The sequence below is a fragment of the Stegostoma tigrinum genome, chromosome 16 (genome assembly GCF_030684315.1).
Source record: "Stegostoma tigrinum isolate sSteTig4 chromosome 16, sSteTig4.hap1, whole genome shotgun sequence".
Taxonomy (NCBI): Eukaryota; Metazoa; Chordata; class Chondrichthyes; order Orectolobiformes; family Stegostomatidae; genus Stegostoma; species Stegostoma tigrinum.
Genome location: NC_081369.1, coordinates 49,570,591 through 49,589,069, shown reverse-complemented (window position 1 = coordinate 49,589,069; position 18,479 = coordinate 49,570,591). Strand labels below are relative to the sequence as shown.

Here is an 18,479-nt window from a genome sequence, read left to right as displayed (position 1 = left end):
ATGCATGGCATTAGGGATAAAGTATTAGCATGGATAGAGGAGTGGTTGACTAGCAGGAAGCAAAGAGTGGGGATAAATGAGTGCTATTCTGGCTGGCAATCAGTGACTAGTGGTGTGCTTCAGGGATCGGTATTAGGACCGCAATTATTTACAATTTATATAGATGATTTGGAGTTGGGGACCACATGTAGGGTATCAAAGTTTGCAGATGACACTAAGATGAATGGCAGAGCAAAGTGTGCAGAGGCCTGTGAAACTTTGCAGAGGAACATAGATATATTGAGTGAGTGGGCAAAGGTCTGGCAGATGGAATCCAATGTAAATAAATGTGAAGTCATACACTTCAGTAGGAGTAACAGTAAAAAGGATTATTATTTGAATGGTAAAACGTTGCAGCAAGCTGCCACGCAGAGGGACCTGGGATTCCTTCTGCATGAATCACAGAATGTTGGTCTGCAGGTATAACAAGTAATTAGGAAGGCAATTGGAATTTTGCCCTTCATTGCTAAAGGGATTGAGTTTAAAAGCAGAGAGATTATGTTGCAGCTGTACAAGGTGTTGGTGACGCCACACCTGGAGTACTGTGCGCAGTCTGGTCTCCTTACTTGAGAAAGGATGTACTGGTACTGGAGGGGTGCAGAGTAGGTTCACTAGGTTGATTCCAGAGTTGAGGGAGTTGGATTATGAGGAGGGACTGAGGAGATTGGGATTATGTTCTGGAATTCAGAAGATTGAGGGGGGAATCTTATAGAAAAATAAAAAATTATGAAGGGAATAGATAAGATAGAAGTAGAGAGGATGTTCCTACTGCAGGTGAAGCTAGGACAACAGGGCACAGCCTCAGTATTAGAGGGAGCAGATTTAGGTCTGAACTGAGAAGGAACTTCTTCACCCAGAGGGCTGTTAATCTATGGAATTCCTTGCCCAGTGAAGTAGTTGACGCTATTTCAGTAAACATTTTTAAAGCTAAGGTAGATTTTTTTTTAACAATATAGGAATTAAGGGATACAGTGAGAACATGGGTAAGTAGATCTGAGTCCACAAAAAGATCATCCATGATCTTACTGAATGGCAGAGCAGGCTCAGAGGGCTGAATGACCTACTCCTGCTCCTAGTTCTTATGTTCTTATGTAACTTTCTGCATCCTGTGCCTGATGGAAGAGAGAATTACTGGGGTGGGATGGGTCTTTGATGGTGGTGCCTGACAAAATCTGATAAATTTTATTTAAATGAGGCTCTGTAGCTACAATCAATTTAACATCTTGGTTTTCAAACACATTTTGTATGCTTGCCCGATCTCTTGTGTTTCATGCACTATTCAACCACTACACACCACACTCCACCCTAACATTTTCAAAGTGAATTAATCGGAAACACTTTAGCAGTCATTCATTCTCCTTTACTAAACTTCTTGGTTTGAAGTTGGGATTCATTCTCATACAAAACGTAGGGAAGCTATTCTTGGTTAGGTGAAGCAAGTTCTGGTGCAGATAAGATTGCCATTCTCATACACCCAAGCATAGAAGTACTTAGCAGTTTATCCAAACACTTCAGGTCTGGATATAGCACTAATTCCTCAGTCCAAGATAATCCAATGTTAACAAGTCTATCTACTCCTCCCTATCTCAGGAGTATAGCTTCACACATTCATCATCAAAGGACTTCTTCAGATCAATATAAAACTGAAATGAAAATTCACCTGAGGAAGGATCGACGCTCAGAAAGCTTCTGATTTCAAATAAACCTGTTGAACTATAACCTGGTGCCGTGTGACTTGTGACTTTGCCCATTCTAGTCTAACACCGCCACCTGCACAAAATGAAAATGGAAAGTTCTCCTTCTTTAAGCAATGAGTGTTTCCACAGTCTTAAAAATAGCCCGACTCCAGAAATTCCAAACAGAAACCTTGATGCACTGTTGTTTAACTTGTTTGGTTGTAAAGTGCACAAAAAAACCCATTAGTTCTGAAGGATACCTCTCACAAAATGTTTTAAAAGAAATCGTTATGATTACAGAAATACTCGCAAGTTAAGTATTAAAACTTTCAGACACAAAAAACTTATTGATTTAAAATCCAAAATTGCAAACTTAAAATACATTACATATGAATAAATCACACAGCCTATATTCCCTTAATTACTTTCTTTTTTGTCTTACACAGTTCTACATCAAGCCTAAATCATGATGCAACTCACTCTTATGATATGCTGATCAGTATACAACACAAGATGCTCACAAACCAGAACAAATGTGCTAATCTCAGGAAACATTGTATTGCATAAGTATGACAGATTGGCATTGAGTGGGAATCAGAATATATTCTATTGTTCTCTCAAAGGTGCAATTCCTTGAAGAACATTTTCATTTTAGAGAGCCAGTCTTTAAACCACATGACAGGTTTAAGTTTAATACTTTAGTATCTGTTATTTACTCTACAATATATTTGGATGGAAGAAGAAATTTTAATGAGAAAATATTGCACTTTATTTTGAAATTCTACCCTTTAATTTCTTTACTATACATCAGGGAAGCACAATAATACATTACTCTAAAACACCAGTAAGGACCTTAAGACCACCTGCAATTTCTTTTATTTACATTTATGTTTACATAATAAAATAAAACTGATTTTGTTTGCCAACATTGACATATCTAGAATTTACAGCCTATTTCAGTTTCAAATATAAAAACTTCTCTGTTGTATCAGTTACAAGAACTGCAAATGTAGGTTTGATTGACATTAAAATTGCACTCAAAATGTTAATGACAATTTTAATTATTAGCTTTTTGTTGATGATGTTGCTTGCAGTAACTGTTCGGTGTACTCTCATTAAAGAAGCTGTTTTTGCAGCATTCTGTCATAATGTGATACTTTTACAAAACTGCTACCTTAAAAACGGTTATATTCAATACAATTAAAGCAATTAGTCCTAACTCTCCCTCATTAACATGCTTTTTTAATTTGAACTTTGTATTCAGTAATATGCAGTATACATGGAGAAATGTAGTACCTTTTCTTCTCTGGTGACCTGCATCACAGTATTGTTACTAGTATCAAGCCAATTCTGGTGTAGTCTAAAGGTCCCTCAACTCATTTTAACAAAGCAGCTTAGCCCAACTAACACTGCCCTCTGCTTCACTAGTATGAAATGTTTCACTGAATATTCACATCTGTCATTTTGGGTAAAATTTCATTTCCTTGTGTTTGGTGGTGGGCAGCATCAAATAAGGCTGGAGAGTCCGGGCCTCCACCTAATTAAGTCCGGAATGGGAAGGTCACTGGATGCTATTCCTGCCCTGCTGCCAATTGAAACCCTGTGGGCAATGAATACCTTATTAAGTATCTCTTCCCACCACTGCTGCAGGCATGGTTTTGCAACACAAGAGCATCCTGGTATATTTGTGACTTGTTAATTGAAGGAACCAAAGATGAAGGAACCACCTGAGATCAAATCCCTAATCTTGCTGCCAACCTCCCTCTTCCATTTCCCCATGTATCCACCCACTGTCACAACCAGTATCTAAGACCCAGGAACAATGCTAGGCCTTGACTCTGTGTTGCAGTGGCAGTATTCATGGTGGTGCTGCTGAGTGGGGAAGAGCTTTCAGCCAGCAGCCAAGATTCCCAAGGTCTTACAAGATTCTGCCCACTGGCTTGTGGGTCAAAGTGATTGTAAAATTTGCACGAGTCTCACGTTGCTTATATTGGGGAAAGCACAGGTTGAAAGTAAGCGCTCAGTCACTGCTCATCAGGCTGACTTATAGAATTCCCCAGGATTTGGGATCGTCAGGTTAGAAATCCCACTCAGTGAGAACAAGAAGCCAACTGGAGAATAGCAACTCTCCATGCGCCTCATTGCCAGGAGTGGTGGCTGTTTTGGTAAAGCACCCAAGCAGGGGCCGCGGATCACTGGAGCAATGTTTGAGTGGTTACAGAATGGGATTGCCAGCTGGAAGAGGAGGTGGTCAGAATCAAAAGGGAAATGGACATGTACATACCCACCTTTCTTATTGCCACATCGCTCGATCAGCTGCCTTCAATGTCATCAGTTTCACAGAAGTAACACCAATGAGCACTGACCTTTATGCTGTTGTTACATTTACAAAATCTGGGCTGTTGTTGTCAGAATCCATAGTGCACTGGCTGTTGTCAAACCTATTGCAAGTGTTTTTCCATGATTTAGTTTGAGGTGATTGCAAATGTTCTTTGTTCTACAAATACAATATTTCAGATATTGTCAAAACTAAAGAACTCACAATTTTCACATTTTTTAAAAAAGTACAAGCAGCAAATATTCAAGATTGGAATAGAGAATAACCAGACATTGTCCAATGCTTAGTAATAACTGGAGCCCTCATTGGTTATTGTCACACAGCTGTCTGTCCATTTGCTTTTAATCTGTAATGGTGAAGCAGCTGTTCTCAGTACAGTGTCAACAACAGATTTATTTTTCCTGTCAATCTCTAATAATTACTTGAATTGTTTGTCCTTTTTTGCTTACGTTACAGAAATCGAGTTTTCTGTGATTCGAATGTGGTATGATTAAATTGAAGAATTAAGCTGGCATTGGAAAAAAACCTTTGAGATTTTTGAATTTGTGCGGAAACAATTAAGCTTTTCAGTGTAAGTGGTGATATTCATTGAATGTTCTCATAAGAGCGAAGAAATTCAAAACAACCAATTTTGTCTGAACTTTTCAGCTGCTGCCAGATGATATTCAACAACTGCAGAAGCAATTTAAATTTCACTGTTCTTAGTAAGGTTATTTGTGAATGTTTTAGTTTAGATGTGGTTGTCAGATATTCCAAGGTTCAGGTAAAGATTTAAAAATATATTTTCCATTCTAACTATTTCAATATTTTATAAGATTGTTTGTTAAAATAATATTTGTGGAATTGAAGACACAACTGAAGAAGAGAACAACAGTGTGTTTTCTACCCATGGACCTCAATGAGATTTCAGATGATATTTATCATGGAAGCCACAAGAACAACATCACTGGAAACCTATTGAGATTGCAAAAGATTGCAATTTCAAAATCAGTCTGGATCCTATTTATTTCGTTTGATTGCAGACATTTCTTTGGCTGCATAATGTATTCTTTGCTGCTGTTAACATTCACACTAGAAAATCATGATAAATTCACATTAAGTTTACTGAGAAGTAAATTACAGTTGCTCCTTCTGGATATTCCATCTCTTCAAGCACAATGCTGAAGAAGCCATTGTGTGAATGAGTCAATTCAATTTACAAACCCAGAAGGCATTTTCCTCTCCTCTCAATTCTGTACCTTCTTTCACTGCCCTCTTGTCTCTATTCATCTCCTGTACATTGACTTCTTGCTGGGTTAAAGATACAAAAGTGTTCTTCACTGTCCAAGAGTTTGCAACACAGCCAACTTGTGAAACTAACAAGTTAGTGAAACAAGGTAATTTGATCCTAAGGTGTTCCTGGTGTGTGTGATTATGATGTTTGCACCTCTAAGCAGCTGAGCCATCCAGAAAACCTAAGGAAGCCCTTAATGAAATTATTAACTACAGGTAATGTGTTCTGAAATGCAGTGCTATAATACCACATGATTTATCTACAATTTTGTTTTTATTTTTGTTTTATTTAATAAATCAGTGGAACATTTCAATGATGAGACATAAATTGTCTAAAATGCTGCAGATCTTTGATTACTCAACAAAGTCAGTGGCATGATGCACGAAATTCTTTCCAAACATTTTATAGAGATTCTCAATTTTACTTTTGTTAAACAGTACAATATAATGGGCTTGAACTTACTCCATGGGCACAATTCAGAAGTTAGGCTCAAAAAGGTACCCCTTGTGCCATATTTAGTTACACTCAAATTTTCTGTGAATCCCTTTAGAACATGCCTGAATATGAAAATGGTTGTAAACAATCAGGGCTAAAGGAGAGTGATGGAGATTGTAAGGGGCTGAATGGCCTACTCCTGTTCCTATGTTCTAAGATTCCTGCCACACTTGAACATTAAAGTTTCAACTCGTTTAGGCATCAAATATGCACGTTAGACACATGTGGTTACCAACCTGCAATCAGGAAAGCTTTCCCATTTTCAATGCAATATATCATAAAAAATGTATGCAAATAAAAAAGCAAAACATGACCCAGTCTCTGTCTATTTTCTTTCAGGCTCTCAAACAACTGTGATTAAACTTTAGAAAGATATTAGTTTTCTGCTACAGCTCAGAAAATCCAGTCATAGTTTTGAAGGAGCTTCAGAGCTGCTGCAAGTATAGAAAACTAATGTCTGTGGTTTTACTCATTCACCTGTGGGATGTAGGAATTTACTGGCTATGTCTACCTGTGTTGTCTATTTCTAATTGCCCTAGAAAAGGTGGTGGTGAGTTGCATTCTAGAACAACTGCAGTCCATGGGTTATAGGTATAGTGCTGTTAGGGAGGGAGTTCTAGAATATTGACCCAGCAACATCGAAGACACAGTGACGCAGCTTACGTGAATATATGCAATAGGAGCCAATGTAGATTATTCATCTCTTAAAGGCTGTTCTGCATTTCAAGAAGATCATGGCTGTTCTGTTTGTGTTTCAGATTTCACATCCCATCTGGCTCTGATAACTGTTGCTCCCTTTCCTAAAAAGCACCTCTGTCTTAAAAAATATTCCCTACCTCCACTGTGTTCTGAGACAATGTGTTCCAAGTTGCTCAACCTTTGAAAGAAGAAATTCCTCCTCTTCTCTGTCCTGAAAGGGCAATCCCTAATTTTAAAACAGTGTCTCAAACTTGGAGACACCCGCACAAGAGAAAAGATCCTTTCTATCCCCACCTTGTCAAGACTGCTCACGGTCTTGTACACTTCAGTCAAGTCATTCTTCACTCCTCTAAGCTTCAGTAGAAACAAGCCCAAACTGTTCAACCTCTCATCATAAGACAACCTGCTCATTCCAGGAATCAATAGTAAATCTCTTATGATCTGCCTCCAAAGCATTTACATCTTACCTTAAATGAGAAAGCAGACCAAAACTGCACAGAGCATTCAAGATGTGGTTTCTCCAGTGCCCTAAGGTGTAACCTCTTTACTTTTATGTTCAAATCATGCCATTATAAAGAATAACAGCCAAATTAGCTTTCTTATCTGCATGTTTGTGCCTGCAAACCCCAAGTCAGGATCATGCATGACTTGGAGGAGAACTTGCAGGTGGTGGTGTTCCCATGCATCTGTTGCCTTTTCTAAGTGGTTGAGGTGTGGGTTGAGAAGGTGCTGTCAATGGAGCCTTGGTGAATTACTACACTACACACTACTGCCACTGCTGTTCAATGGGGAGTGAATACGAAGGTTGTGGTTAGGGTGCAAAATAAGTGTGCTGCTTTGTCTGGGATGACATAAAGCTTTTTGAGTGTGATTGGAGCTGCACACATCAAGGCAATTGTGGTGTATTCCATCAAAGTCCTGACTTGTGTCTTGTGATACATGGACAGGCTTTAAGGAGACAGGAGGTGAGTTACTCCCAGCAGAATTCCTAACCTCTGATCTGTTTTTGTGCCCAACAATGGATATTCCACTTCAGTTTCTGGTTAATGTGAACTCCAGGACATTGATAGTGGGGGATTTGGCAGCAGTAATGCAACTGAATGCCAAAGAGCTGGAGAAACTCCATTGTTGCAGCAGCATATGTGGAGAGAAAGCAGAGTTAACGTTCCTTGTTCAATTCTGAAGAAGGATCATTGGTCCCAAAGTGTTAATTCTGCTTTCTCCTCACAGATGCTGGTGGAGCTGCTGAGTCTCTCCAGCAATTTCTGTTTTTGTTTCTGATTTCCAACATCTTTGTTTCAATTTATTTGAATGTCAATGGGAATGGTTACATTCTCTTATGTTGGAAATGACCATTGCCTGGCACTTTCCCTTGAAAACACATACCAACAGATTCAAGAACAGCTTCTTCCCTGCTGTTATCAGACTTTTGAACCTCCCATATATGGAAGTTGATATTTCTCTGCACCTTCTCTGTAGCTGGAATACCATAGTCTGCATTCTGTTCTATTACGCTGATGGACTTATGTAAGGTAGGATTTGCCAGTATAGCACACAAAACAATACTTTTCATTGTATCTTGGTACATGTGACAATAATAAATCAAATTAAATCAAAAGTTTGAGTGGTGTGAACGTTACTTGCTTCTTGTCAGACCAAACCTGGATATTGTCCAGATCTTACTGCACTTGAACATGGACTGCTTCAGTATCTGATGAGCCACAAATGTTCTGAACATTGTGCAATCATGAGCAAACACCCCCAATTCTGAGCTTATGTGGAGGGAAGATCATTGACGTAACATGAGAAGATGGTTAAGTCTAGGAAACAGCAATGTCTTGGGCCAAAGTGATTGACTTCTAACAATCACAGTCAACTTTCTTTGTGCAAAGCATAACTCCAGCCTGCCTTGAAATGTCCCCCGATTCCCATTCACTCTAGTTCTGCTAGTGCTTCTTGATTCCATATTTGGTTGAATGCTGCCTTAGTGTCAACGGTAGTCACTCTCACCTCGCCTTTTTAATTTATGGGCAGACCCGGTTTTATGGATAGACTTATGGTTCAGATGGAGATTTTGAAAGACAGTTGTTATAAATTGCGGAATTTTGAGTGCATTGGATTTCCGACCCTAACTAATCTACACCCAAAATTCTATGATTATGCTAGATTATGTGTCTCTTGGTTTAAGTACAGAGGAAATTTAAGATGAATTATGTATAAACATATTTGATACTTTTCCACACATGACTTCTACAAGTATTAATGATATGAGGTGGTATGAATACTTATGTTCATTCTCATTACAAACACACTCACAACACACTTTCTGTTTCTTTCCATATTAACTGACATTTGTAGTATGGAGAAGTGCCCGTTGTAAATTGGTCTCTGTTTTCACACATGGTCAATGTGGGATTACATTGGTTTGTTATTTTACAATATTTCCTGCTTGGGAATGATGCTTTGAGGCAGCATACGTGCAGACGGAGTCTGAATCTGAGCAACAGGATGCAGTTTATATTCTTCATTTCCTGAACCAGAAGACGGCGACGGAAGTGGAGTTTCTGGTGATGCTGCAAGAAAGAAGAAAAAATTCAGGTTAAATGGCGATTGTCAATCCGAAAACTTACAAATCAGTTGACTTCTTGCACTGGTACATATTAACTAAGAAAACATCCTGCATACTCCAAAAAAGGGATTCAAGTATTGAAAATCTTCAATTCCTTCCACTTGTATTGCTTACAATTTATTTTAAAAGGTTTGCAATCACCTGTTGGTCATGACTGTTCTCATCATCAAAGGTTGAACATCATCAGAAATATTAACAATATCTTCCCCTAATTTTCAATAAAAGTGGACTACAACAGAATTTAAAATAAGTATTAGTGCAATGTTAATGGAGCATTAGGTAGTCTTATAATTAGGGCTTTTTAAAAAGAATAGATTCTTCAAAATCCTGTCAGGAGACTTACAGGTTTGAACATGATGGATAGCTGAAGACACACCCGTTGTAATCACTGCATGGCCACTTAAAGGATTGTGAACTAGACCAGAGTGTCCAGAATGTGGGTACTGAGTTACTTCGTTTGTGGATCCTATGGCATATAAAGATTGTAAAGTGAATTTTTTTTTCAAAGAAAGCAGCTATAAAATAATGTTGGGTAACATAATGTGACAGAACATCACTTTACCCTTCTTCAGTCCTGAAGAAGGGTAATACCCAAAACACTGACTTCTCCTTTCCTCCAGATTCTGCCTGGCTTGCCGTGTTCTTCCAGCCTCCTGTTTGTCTACCTTGAATTCCAGCATCTGCAGTTTTTTTGTCTCTGACCAAAAATATCAGTCTTCATTAGTTGCTGGTTCATTAGACATCAGTCTGGTGACCCCACTTGTTTTACTTTATTTCAAAATATTAACCCATGATAAATTTAAGAGAAACTAATGATGTTTATAATCCTGATCCTGGACACAGTATATAAACTACTCTCATTGGATAGGTAAAGGGCTTTGAAGCAGGAGTCATCCATTCAGCTGTTCGAGCCTATTCCACCATTCATAAGATCATATTCAATAGATTTGATTGTGATCTCAGCTCCACTTGGCTGTCTGCTCCTCAAACTCTTGGCTTGATTGTCTATTAAAAATTCAACTCAGCTATGAATAAATTCAAAGACTCTGCTCCACCTTTTTTTTAGGGAAAACGATTGCATTGGCCTTGTCAGAGAAATGAATTCTGCTTATTTCCATTTTGAGAGGAAAGGTTTCCTGTTTCTAAACTCCATCTTTTGGTTCTTGTCTTCTCCCATTAGAAGAAACATTCCTAGTACGCCATCAGCTAAGACCCCACAGGATCTTACATTCTTCAATTAGTTCAAGTTTCGTTCTTTAAGCTCCAATGGCTCAACCTGGTTAACTTTTCTTCATGCATAGATCTTCATCTGCCAAATGGTTCCAACTCATTTAGGCTATCCAAATCACAGTTTTGAAGACTCCTTCAATTCTCACATTACAGATTAATACTTTTCAAGTAAAAACTGTTCTTATTAAATTCTGTAAAATCTGCAATTTGTGAAGTGATTGGATTCACTTGAACAAAATACTGGAATCATCTTTACACATTTTACATAATGTAACGTTTGCAGTAATTGTATGCTGAGAATTCATGTTCTAGTAAAGTTAGCAGATGTTGTTTATTTCACAATATGAATAAGGAGTCATTTTCATCTGAGTTTAACCTCCAATATTAAACGATCCTACTTCAATATTCACTTGCTAAATAAGCAACGTAAACAAATAATTTAACAGAATAGAATTTAGAGAAGACTGGTAATTAGGAATGCACACAGCACTTCACATTAAATAACACTGATAGTGTTACTTGCATTGGAAAATAATTGCATTTTACTTATAGAGATAATGGGAACTGCAGATGCTGGAGATTCCAAGATAATAAAATGTGAGGCTGGATGAACACAGCAGGCCAAGCAGCATCTCAGGAGCACAAAAGCTGACGTTTCGGGCCTAGACCCTTCATCAGAGAGGGGGATGTGGTGAGGGTTCTGGAATAAATAGGGAGAGAGGGGGAGGCGGACCGAAGATGGAGAGAAAAGAAGATAGGTGAGAGGAGAGTATAGGTGGGGAGGTAGGGAGGGGATAGGTCAGTCCAGGGAAGACGGACAGGTCAAGGAGGTGGGAATGAGGTTAGTAGGTAGGAGATGGAGGTGCGGCGTGGGGTGGGAGGAAGGGATGGGTGAGAGGAAGAACAGGTTAGGGAGGCAGAGACAGGCTGGGCTGGTTGTGGGATGCAGTGGGTGGAGGGGAAGAGCTGGGCTGGTTGTGTGATGCAGTGGGGGGAGGGGACGAACTGGGCTGGTTCAGGGATGCGGTGAGGGAAGGGGAGATTTTGAAGCTAGTGAAGCCCACATTGATACCATTGGGCTGCAGGGTTCTCAAGCGGAATATGAGTTGCTGTTCCTAAAGCTTCGGGTGGCATCATTGTGGCACTGCAGGAGGCCCATGATGGACATGTCATCTAAAGAATGGGAGGGGAAGTGGAAATGGTTCGCGACTGGGAGGTGCAGTTGTCTATTGCGAACCGAGTGGAGGTGTTCTGCAAAGCGATCCCCAAGTCTCCGCTTGGTTTCTCCAATGTAGAGGAAGCCACACCGGGTACAGTGGATGCAGTATACCACATTGGCAGATGTGCAGGTGAACCTCTGCTTAATGTGGAAAGTCATCTTGGGGCCTGGGATAGGGGTGAGGGAGGAGGTGTGGGGTCAAGTGTAGCATTTCCTGCGGTTGCAGGGGAAGGTGCCGGGTGTGGTGGGGTTGGAGGACAGTGTGGAGCGAACAAGGGAGTCACGGAGAGAGTGGTCTCTCTGGAAATCTGACAGGGGTGGGGATGGAAAAATGTCGTGGGTGGTGGGGTCGGATTGTAGATGGCGGAAGTGTCGGAGGATGATGCGTTGTATCCGGAGGTTGGTGGGGTGGTGTGTGAGAACGAGGGGGACCCTCTTAGGGCGGTTGTGGCAGGGGCGGGGTGTGAGGGATGTGTTGCAGGAAATGCGGGAGACGCGGTCAAGGGCGTTCTCGACCACTGTGGGGGCAAAGATGTGGTCCTTGAAGAACTTGGACATCTGGGATGTGCGGGAGTGGAATGCCTCATCGTGGGAGCAGATGCGGCGGAGGCGGAGGAATTGGGAATAGGGGATGGAATTTTTGCAGGAGGGTGGGTGGGAGGAGGTGTATTCTAGGTAGCTGTGGGAGTCGGTGGGCTTGAAATGGACATCAGTTACAAGCTGGTTGCCTGAGATGGAGACTGAGGGATCCAGGAAGGTGAGGGATGTGCTGGAGATGGCCCAGGTGAACTGAAGGTTGGGGTGGAAGGTGTTGGTGAAGTGAATGAACTGTTCGAGCCCCTCTGGGGTGCAAGAGGCGGCACCGATAAAGTCATCAATGTAACGGAGGAAGAGGTGGGGTTTGGGGCCTGTGTAGGTGCGGAAGAGGGACAGTTCCACGTAACCTACAAAGAGGCAGGCATAGCTGGGGCCCATGCGGGTGCCCCTGGCCACCCCCTTAGTCTGTAGGAAGTGGGAGGAATCGAAAGAGAAGTTGTTGAGGGTGAGGACGAGTTCGGCTAGGTGGATGAGGGTGTCGGTGGAGGGGGACTGGTCGGGCCTGCGGGACAGGAAGAAGCGGAGGGCCTTGAGGCCATCTGCATGCGGAATGCAGGTGTATAGGGACTGGACGTCCATGGTGAAAATGAGGTGTTGGGGGCCAGGGAATTGGAAGTCCTGGAGGAGGTGGAGGGCATGGGTGGTGTCATGGACGTAGGTGGGGAGTTCCTGGACCAAAGGGGAGAAAATGGAGTCCAGATAGGTGGAGATGAGTTCGGTGGGGCAGGAGCAGGCTGAGACGATGGGTCGACCAGGGCAGGCAGGTTTGTGGATTTTGGGTAGGAGATAGAAACAGGCCGTGCGGGGTTGGGGAACAATGAGGTTGGAGGCTGTGGGTGGGAAGTCCCCTGAGGTGATGAGGTCATGAATGGTGTTGGAGATGATGGTTTGGTGCTTGGGTGTGGGGTCATGATCGAGGGGGCGGTAGGAGGTGGTGTCGGAGAGTTGGCGTCTGGCCTCAGCGATGTAGAGGTCAGTGCGCCATACTACCACTGCGCCACCCTTGTCTGCGGGTTTGATGGTGAGGTTGGGGTTGGAGCGGAGGGAGCGGAGGGCTGCCCGTTCTGCGGGGGAGAGGTTGGAGTAGGTGAGAGGGGTGGAGAGGTTGAGGCGGTTAATGTCTCGACGGCAATTAGAGATGAAGAGCTCGAGGGAGGGTAGGAGGCCTGGGGGTGGTGTCCAGGAGGAGGACTTGTGTTGGAAGCGGGTGAAGGGGTCAGTGGAGGGAGGGTTAGGTTCCCGGTTGAAGAAGTAGGCGTGGAGGCGAAGGCGGCGGAAAATGGGCCCCAGCTATGTCTGCCTCTTTGTAGGTTACGTGGAACAGTCCCTCTTCCGCATCTACACAGGCCCCAAACCCCACCTCTTCCTCCGTTACATTGATGACTGTATCGGCGTCGCCTCTTGCTCCCCAGAGGAGCTCGAACAGTTCATCCACTTCACAAACACGTTCCACCCCAAACTTCAGTTCACCTGGGCCATCTCCAGCACATCCCTCACCTTCCTGGATCTCTCAGTCTCCATCTCAGGCAACCAGCTTGTAACTGATGTCCATTTCAAGCCCACCGACTCCCACAGCTACCTAGAATACACCTCCTCCCACCCACCCTCCTGCAAAAACTCTTACCCCTATTCCCAATTCCTCCGCCTCCGCCGCATCTGCTCCCACGATGAGGCATTCCACTCCTGCACATCCCAGATGTCCAAGTTCTTCAAGGACCGCAACTCTCCCCCCACAGTGGTCGAGAACGCCCTTGACCGCGTCTCCCGCATTTCCCGCAACACATCCCTCACACCCTGCCCCCGCCACAACCGCCCTAAGAGGATCCCCCTCGTTCTCACACACCACCCCACCAACCTCCAGATACAACGCATCATCCTCCAACACTTCCGCCATCTACAATCCGACCCCACCACCCAAGACAATTTTCCATCCCCACCCCTGACTGCTTTCCGGAGAGACCACTCTCTCCGTGACTCCCTTGTTCGCTCCACACTGCCCTCCAACCCCACCACACCCGGCACCTTCCCCTGCAACCGCAGGAAATGCTACACTTGACCCCACACCTCCTCCCTCACCCCTATCCCAGGCCCCAAGATGACTTTCCACATTAAGCAGAGGTTCACCTGCACATCTGCCAATGTGGTATACTGCATCCACTGTACCCGGTGTGGCTTCCTCTACATTGGAGAAACCAAGCGGAGGCTTGGCGACCGCTTTGCAGAACACCTCCGCTTGGTTCGCAATAAACAACTGCACCTCCCAGTCGCAAACCATTTCCACCCCCCCTCGCATTCTTTAGATGATATGTCCATCATGGGCCTCCTCTTGCTCCCCAGAGGAGCTCGAACAGTTCATCCACTTCACCAACACCTTCCACCCGAACCTTCAGTTCACCTGGGCCATCTCCAGCACATCCCTCACCTTCCTGGATCTCTTCAGTCTCCATCTCAGGCAACCAGCTTGTAACTGATGTCCATTTCAAGCCCACCAACTCCCACAGCTACCTAGAATACACAATGTGGCACCTCTACATTGGGGAATCCAAGCGGAGGCTTGGGGACCGCTTTGCAGAACACCTCCGCTCGGTTCGCAGTAAACCACAAAGATGCTACCCGAAGGTTGCAGGAACAGCAACTCATATTCCGCTTGGGAACCCTGCAGCCCAATGGTATCAATGTGGACTTCACCAGCTTCAAAATCTCCCCTTCGCCCACCGCATCCCAAAACCAGCCCAGTTCGTCCCCTCCCCCCACTGCATCCCAAAACCAGGCTAGCCCGTCTCTGCCTCCATAACCTGTTCTTCCTCTCACTCATCCCTTCCTCCCACCCCAAGCCGCACCTCCATCTCCTACCTACTAACCTCATCCCACCTCCTTGACCTGTCCGTCTTCCCTGGACTGACCTATCCCCTCCCTACCTCCTCACCTATACTCTCCTCTCCACCTAGCTTCTTTTCTCTCCATCTTCGGTCCGCCTCTCCCTCTCTCCCTATTTATTCCAGAACCCTCACCCCATCCCCTCTCTGATGAAGGGTCTAGGCCCGAAACGTCAGCTTTTGTGCTCCTGAGATGCTGCTGGGCCTGCTGTGTTCATCCAGCCTCACATTTTATTGTCTTGGATTCTCCAGCATCTGCAGTTCCCATTATGTCTGGTATCCCCTCTATCATCTTACAGAACCAAGACAGATCTTTACTAAGTGGACTCTATTGCACCTTCAATTGGAACAATGCCCAGAAACCAACTGTTACATACAAAATTTCATTGAAACTTTCAAGCTCAATTTTCTCCAGTGAGCCAAAAGGAAATCATCAAGCATGCATTGTTTCAAGCTTCCAATTCACAAGGCTCGAGTGTAAAAATGAACGTTGCACATTTTGTCTGCATAGAGAGTGGGTGCTGTTGTAGGTACACACAATCACCATAGTCCCACTCTCTCATTAAAGAGAAGATAATTGGTGTTAATTTTAGCATTATGGTCACCATCCTTCAGGCAAGGGCTGACGTTGAGATGGCAGTGTGGGAATTGAACTTGCTCTGTTGGCATTTTGGGCCCCAAAGCGGTCATCCAGTTAACCAAGCTGGTCGCACACATCGATGATGACAATCAACTATTTACTATTCTTCTTTTACTTTCACAATAAATCTATTTTGTGTGTTTTTTGACTCATTCAATCATACAAAAATTGGAATTATTAATAGGAATAGGCCATTTGGCTCCTCAAACTTGCTCCACCATTCAATAAGATCATGTCTGATCAGTCTCAATTTTAAATTTCATCTTTCCATCTTTGCCTAATAAGCTTTGATTCCCTTGCCTAACAACAACTTATCTATCTCCACCAAACAAGTATTCCATGGCCCTTCATCTACCAGCTTCTAAGGCAAAGACTTCTAAACGTACAGATAGGCCACATAGGACTGAGATGAGGTGAAGTTTCCTTTTCTAGAGAGTGATGAGCTGTGGAATTCTCTGCCACAAAAAGAGATAGAGGCCTAAACATTGAATGTTTTCAAGAAGGAGGCAGATATAGTCTTAGGGCTAAAAGAAAGGGTGTGGGAGGAAAGCAGGAACAGAGTACTGGATCAGCCATGATCACATTGAATGGAGGAGCAGGCTTGAAGGGCCAAATGGCCTACTCCTGCTCTGTGTTTCTGACTCTAAATTCACATAATAGAACATAGAACATAGAAAAGTACAGCACAGTACAGGCCCTTCAGCCCACGATGTTGTGCCGTGGAATAATCCTAATCCCAAAATAAAATAACCTAACCTACATTCCCTTCAATTCACTGCTGTCCATGTGCATGTCCAGCAGTCGCTTAAATGTCACTAATGACTCCGCTTCCACGACTACCACAGGTAAACTATTCCATGTGCTCACAACTCTCTGGCTGAAGAACCTCCCTCTGACGTCTCCTCTATACCTTCCTCCTAACACCTTAATTGCCTCTCATTACCTTGTACACCTTGATCAGGTCACCTGTCTTCCTCCTTCTTTCTGGAGAGAAAAGTCCGAGCTCAGTCAACCTCTCCTCGTAAGACAAGCCCTCCAGTCTAGGCAGCATCCTGGTAAACTTCCTTTGCACCCTCTCCAAAGCCTCCACATCTTTCCTATAATAGGGCGACCAGAACTGGACACAATATTCCAAGTGTGGTCTCACCAGGGTTTTGTAGAGCTGCAGCATATCCTCATGGCTCTTAAACTCAATCCCCCTGTTAATGAAAGCCAAAACACCATTTGCTTTCTTAACAAACTTATCCACCTCGGTGGCAACTTTGAGGGAGCTATGCACTTGAACACCACGATCCCGCTGTTCCTCCACACTGCCGAGAATCCTGCCTTTAATCCTATATTCAGCATTTGAGTTTGACCTTCCAAAATGCATCACTTCGCATTTATCCAGGTTGAACTCCATCTGTCATTTCTTAGCCCAGCTCTGCATTCTGTCAATGTCTCGCTGAAGCCTGCAATAGCCCTCGATACTATCAACGGCACCTTCAACCTTTGTGTCATCAGCAAACATACTAACCCACCCCTCAACCTCCACATCCAAGTCATTTATAAAAACTACAAAGAGCAGAGGCCCAAGAACAGAGCCCTGCGGGACACCACTCAGCACTGACCTCCAGACATAATCTCTGAGAGGAAAAAAAAATTCTCTTCATCTCTGTCCTAAAAGGGCAGCCCCTAATTTTAAAATACTCCCCGTACCACCATTTCCCTCACAAAAGGAAATGCTGTTTGTGAATACACTTGGTTCACCATGCACACTCAGATTCTCATAATTTAATTAAGGCATCTATTACTCTTCAAAATTCCAAAATAGACAAGCCTAGCCTGTCCACCCTAACCCCATAAAACGACCCACTCATTCAAGACATATGAATCTGAAGAGCCTCCTCTGAACTACCTCTAACACTTTTACGTCAGTTCTTAAATAAGGAGACCAAAACTGTGCACAGTATTCTAGACAAGGTTTCTAGACAATGTATAAATGAAGCATAACATCTTTAATTTTATGTTCAATTCCTCTCATAATAATGTATATTATCCCAATACCTTCTTTATGACTTCTTCAACCTGCATACTAACTTTGTATGATTCATGCACTACAACACCTGGATACCTCTGCATCTTTGAATTCTGTAGCCATTCTCTAGGCCCGAAACGTCAGCTTTTGTGCTCCTAAGATGCTGCTTGGCCTGCTGTGTTCATCCAGCCTCACATTTTATTATCTCTGCCTAGGTAATCCATGTTTTTCACTCTTCCTATCCATATCAGCTTGCAACTTTCTTATGTCATCTTCAGAACATACTTTCTGACTGATGTATCATGTGAACATTAGGGAACCATGCCCTTGTTAGAGAAAAACAATTTGACACCAGAGCAGGCCCACCCACACATCCTGCCGATTCGACAAAATACTGACTCATGCAGACTCTTGTTTTCTGCCAGACGGCCAATCTTTTATCTATGGTAGTATGTTATTCCCAACAACATGTACTACTTTTCAGAATAACCTCTATGTGGTGTCTTGTAAATTTCCTTTTGCAAATCCAAGTGCAGGAATTCAATAGACTTCCCTTTCCAAGAGTACATGTTTCTCCTTCAAAGGACTCCAACAAGTTGATTAAACATCAACACCCTTTCAAAAAAACACGTGGACTCTTTCTGATTACCTCAACTTTTTCTACGTGCCCAACTATAGCCTCCTTAATGATTGATTTGTCGACAGCAGGCATTAGCTTTTGGGCCTATAGTTTCCTGTTTTCTGACTTCCT

General features: G+C 43.1%; 1 protein-coding gene across 2 annotated transcripts in view; it reads right to left on the bottom strand.

The window, feature by feature from the left end:
• Positions 1–5,279: 5,279 nt before the first annotated feature.
• Positions 5,280–18,479, bottom strand: part of LOC125460102 (hepatocyte nuclear factor 4-beta-like) — an 82,004-nt gene continuing 68,804 nt past the window's right edge. The window contains exons 9-10 of one of the 2 annotated variants that reach the window (XM_048547210.2): positions 9,493–9,615; positions 5,280–9,093 (exon numbers count right to left, since the gene is read on the bottom strand). In XM_048547210.2, coding sequence (XP_048403167.1) covers positions 8,954–9,093; positions 9,493–9,615 — 263 coding nt within the window. In that variant the 3' untranslated portion in view covers positions 5,280–8,953. The remainder of the gene's footprint in view (positions 9,094–9,492; positions 9,616–18,479) is intronic. The other variant, XM_048547211.2, reaches the window with a different exon arrangement.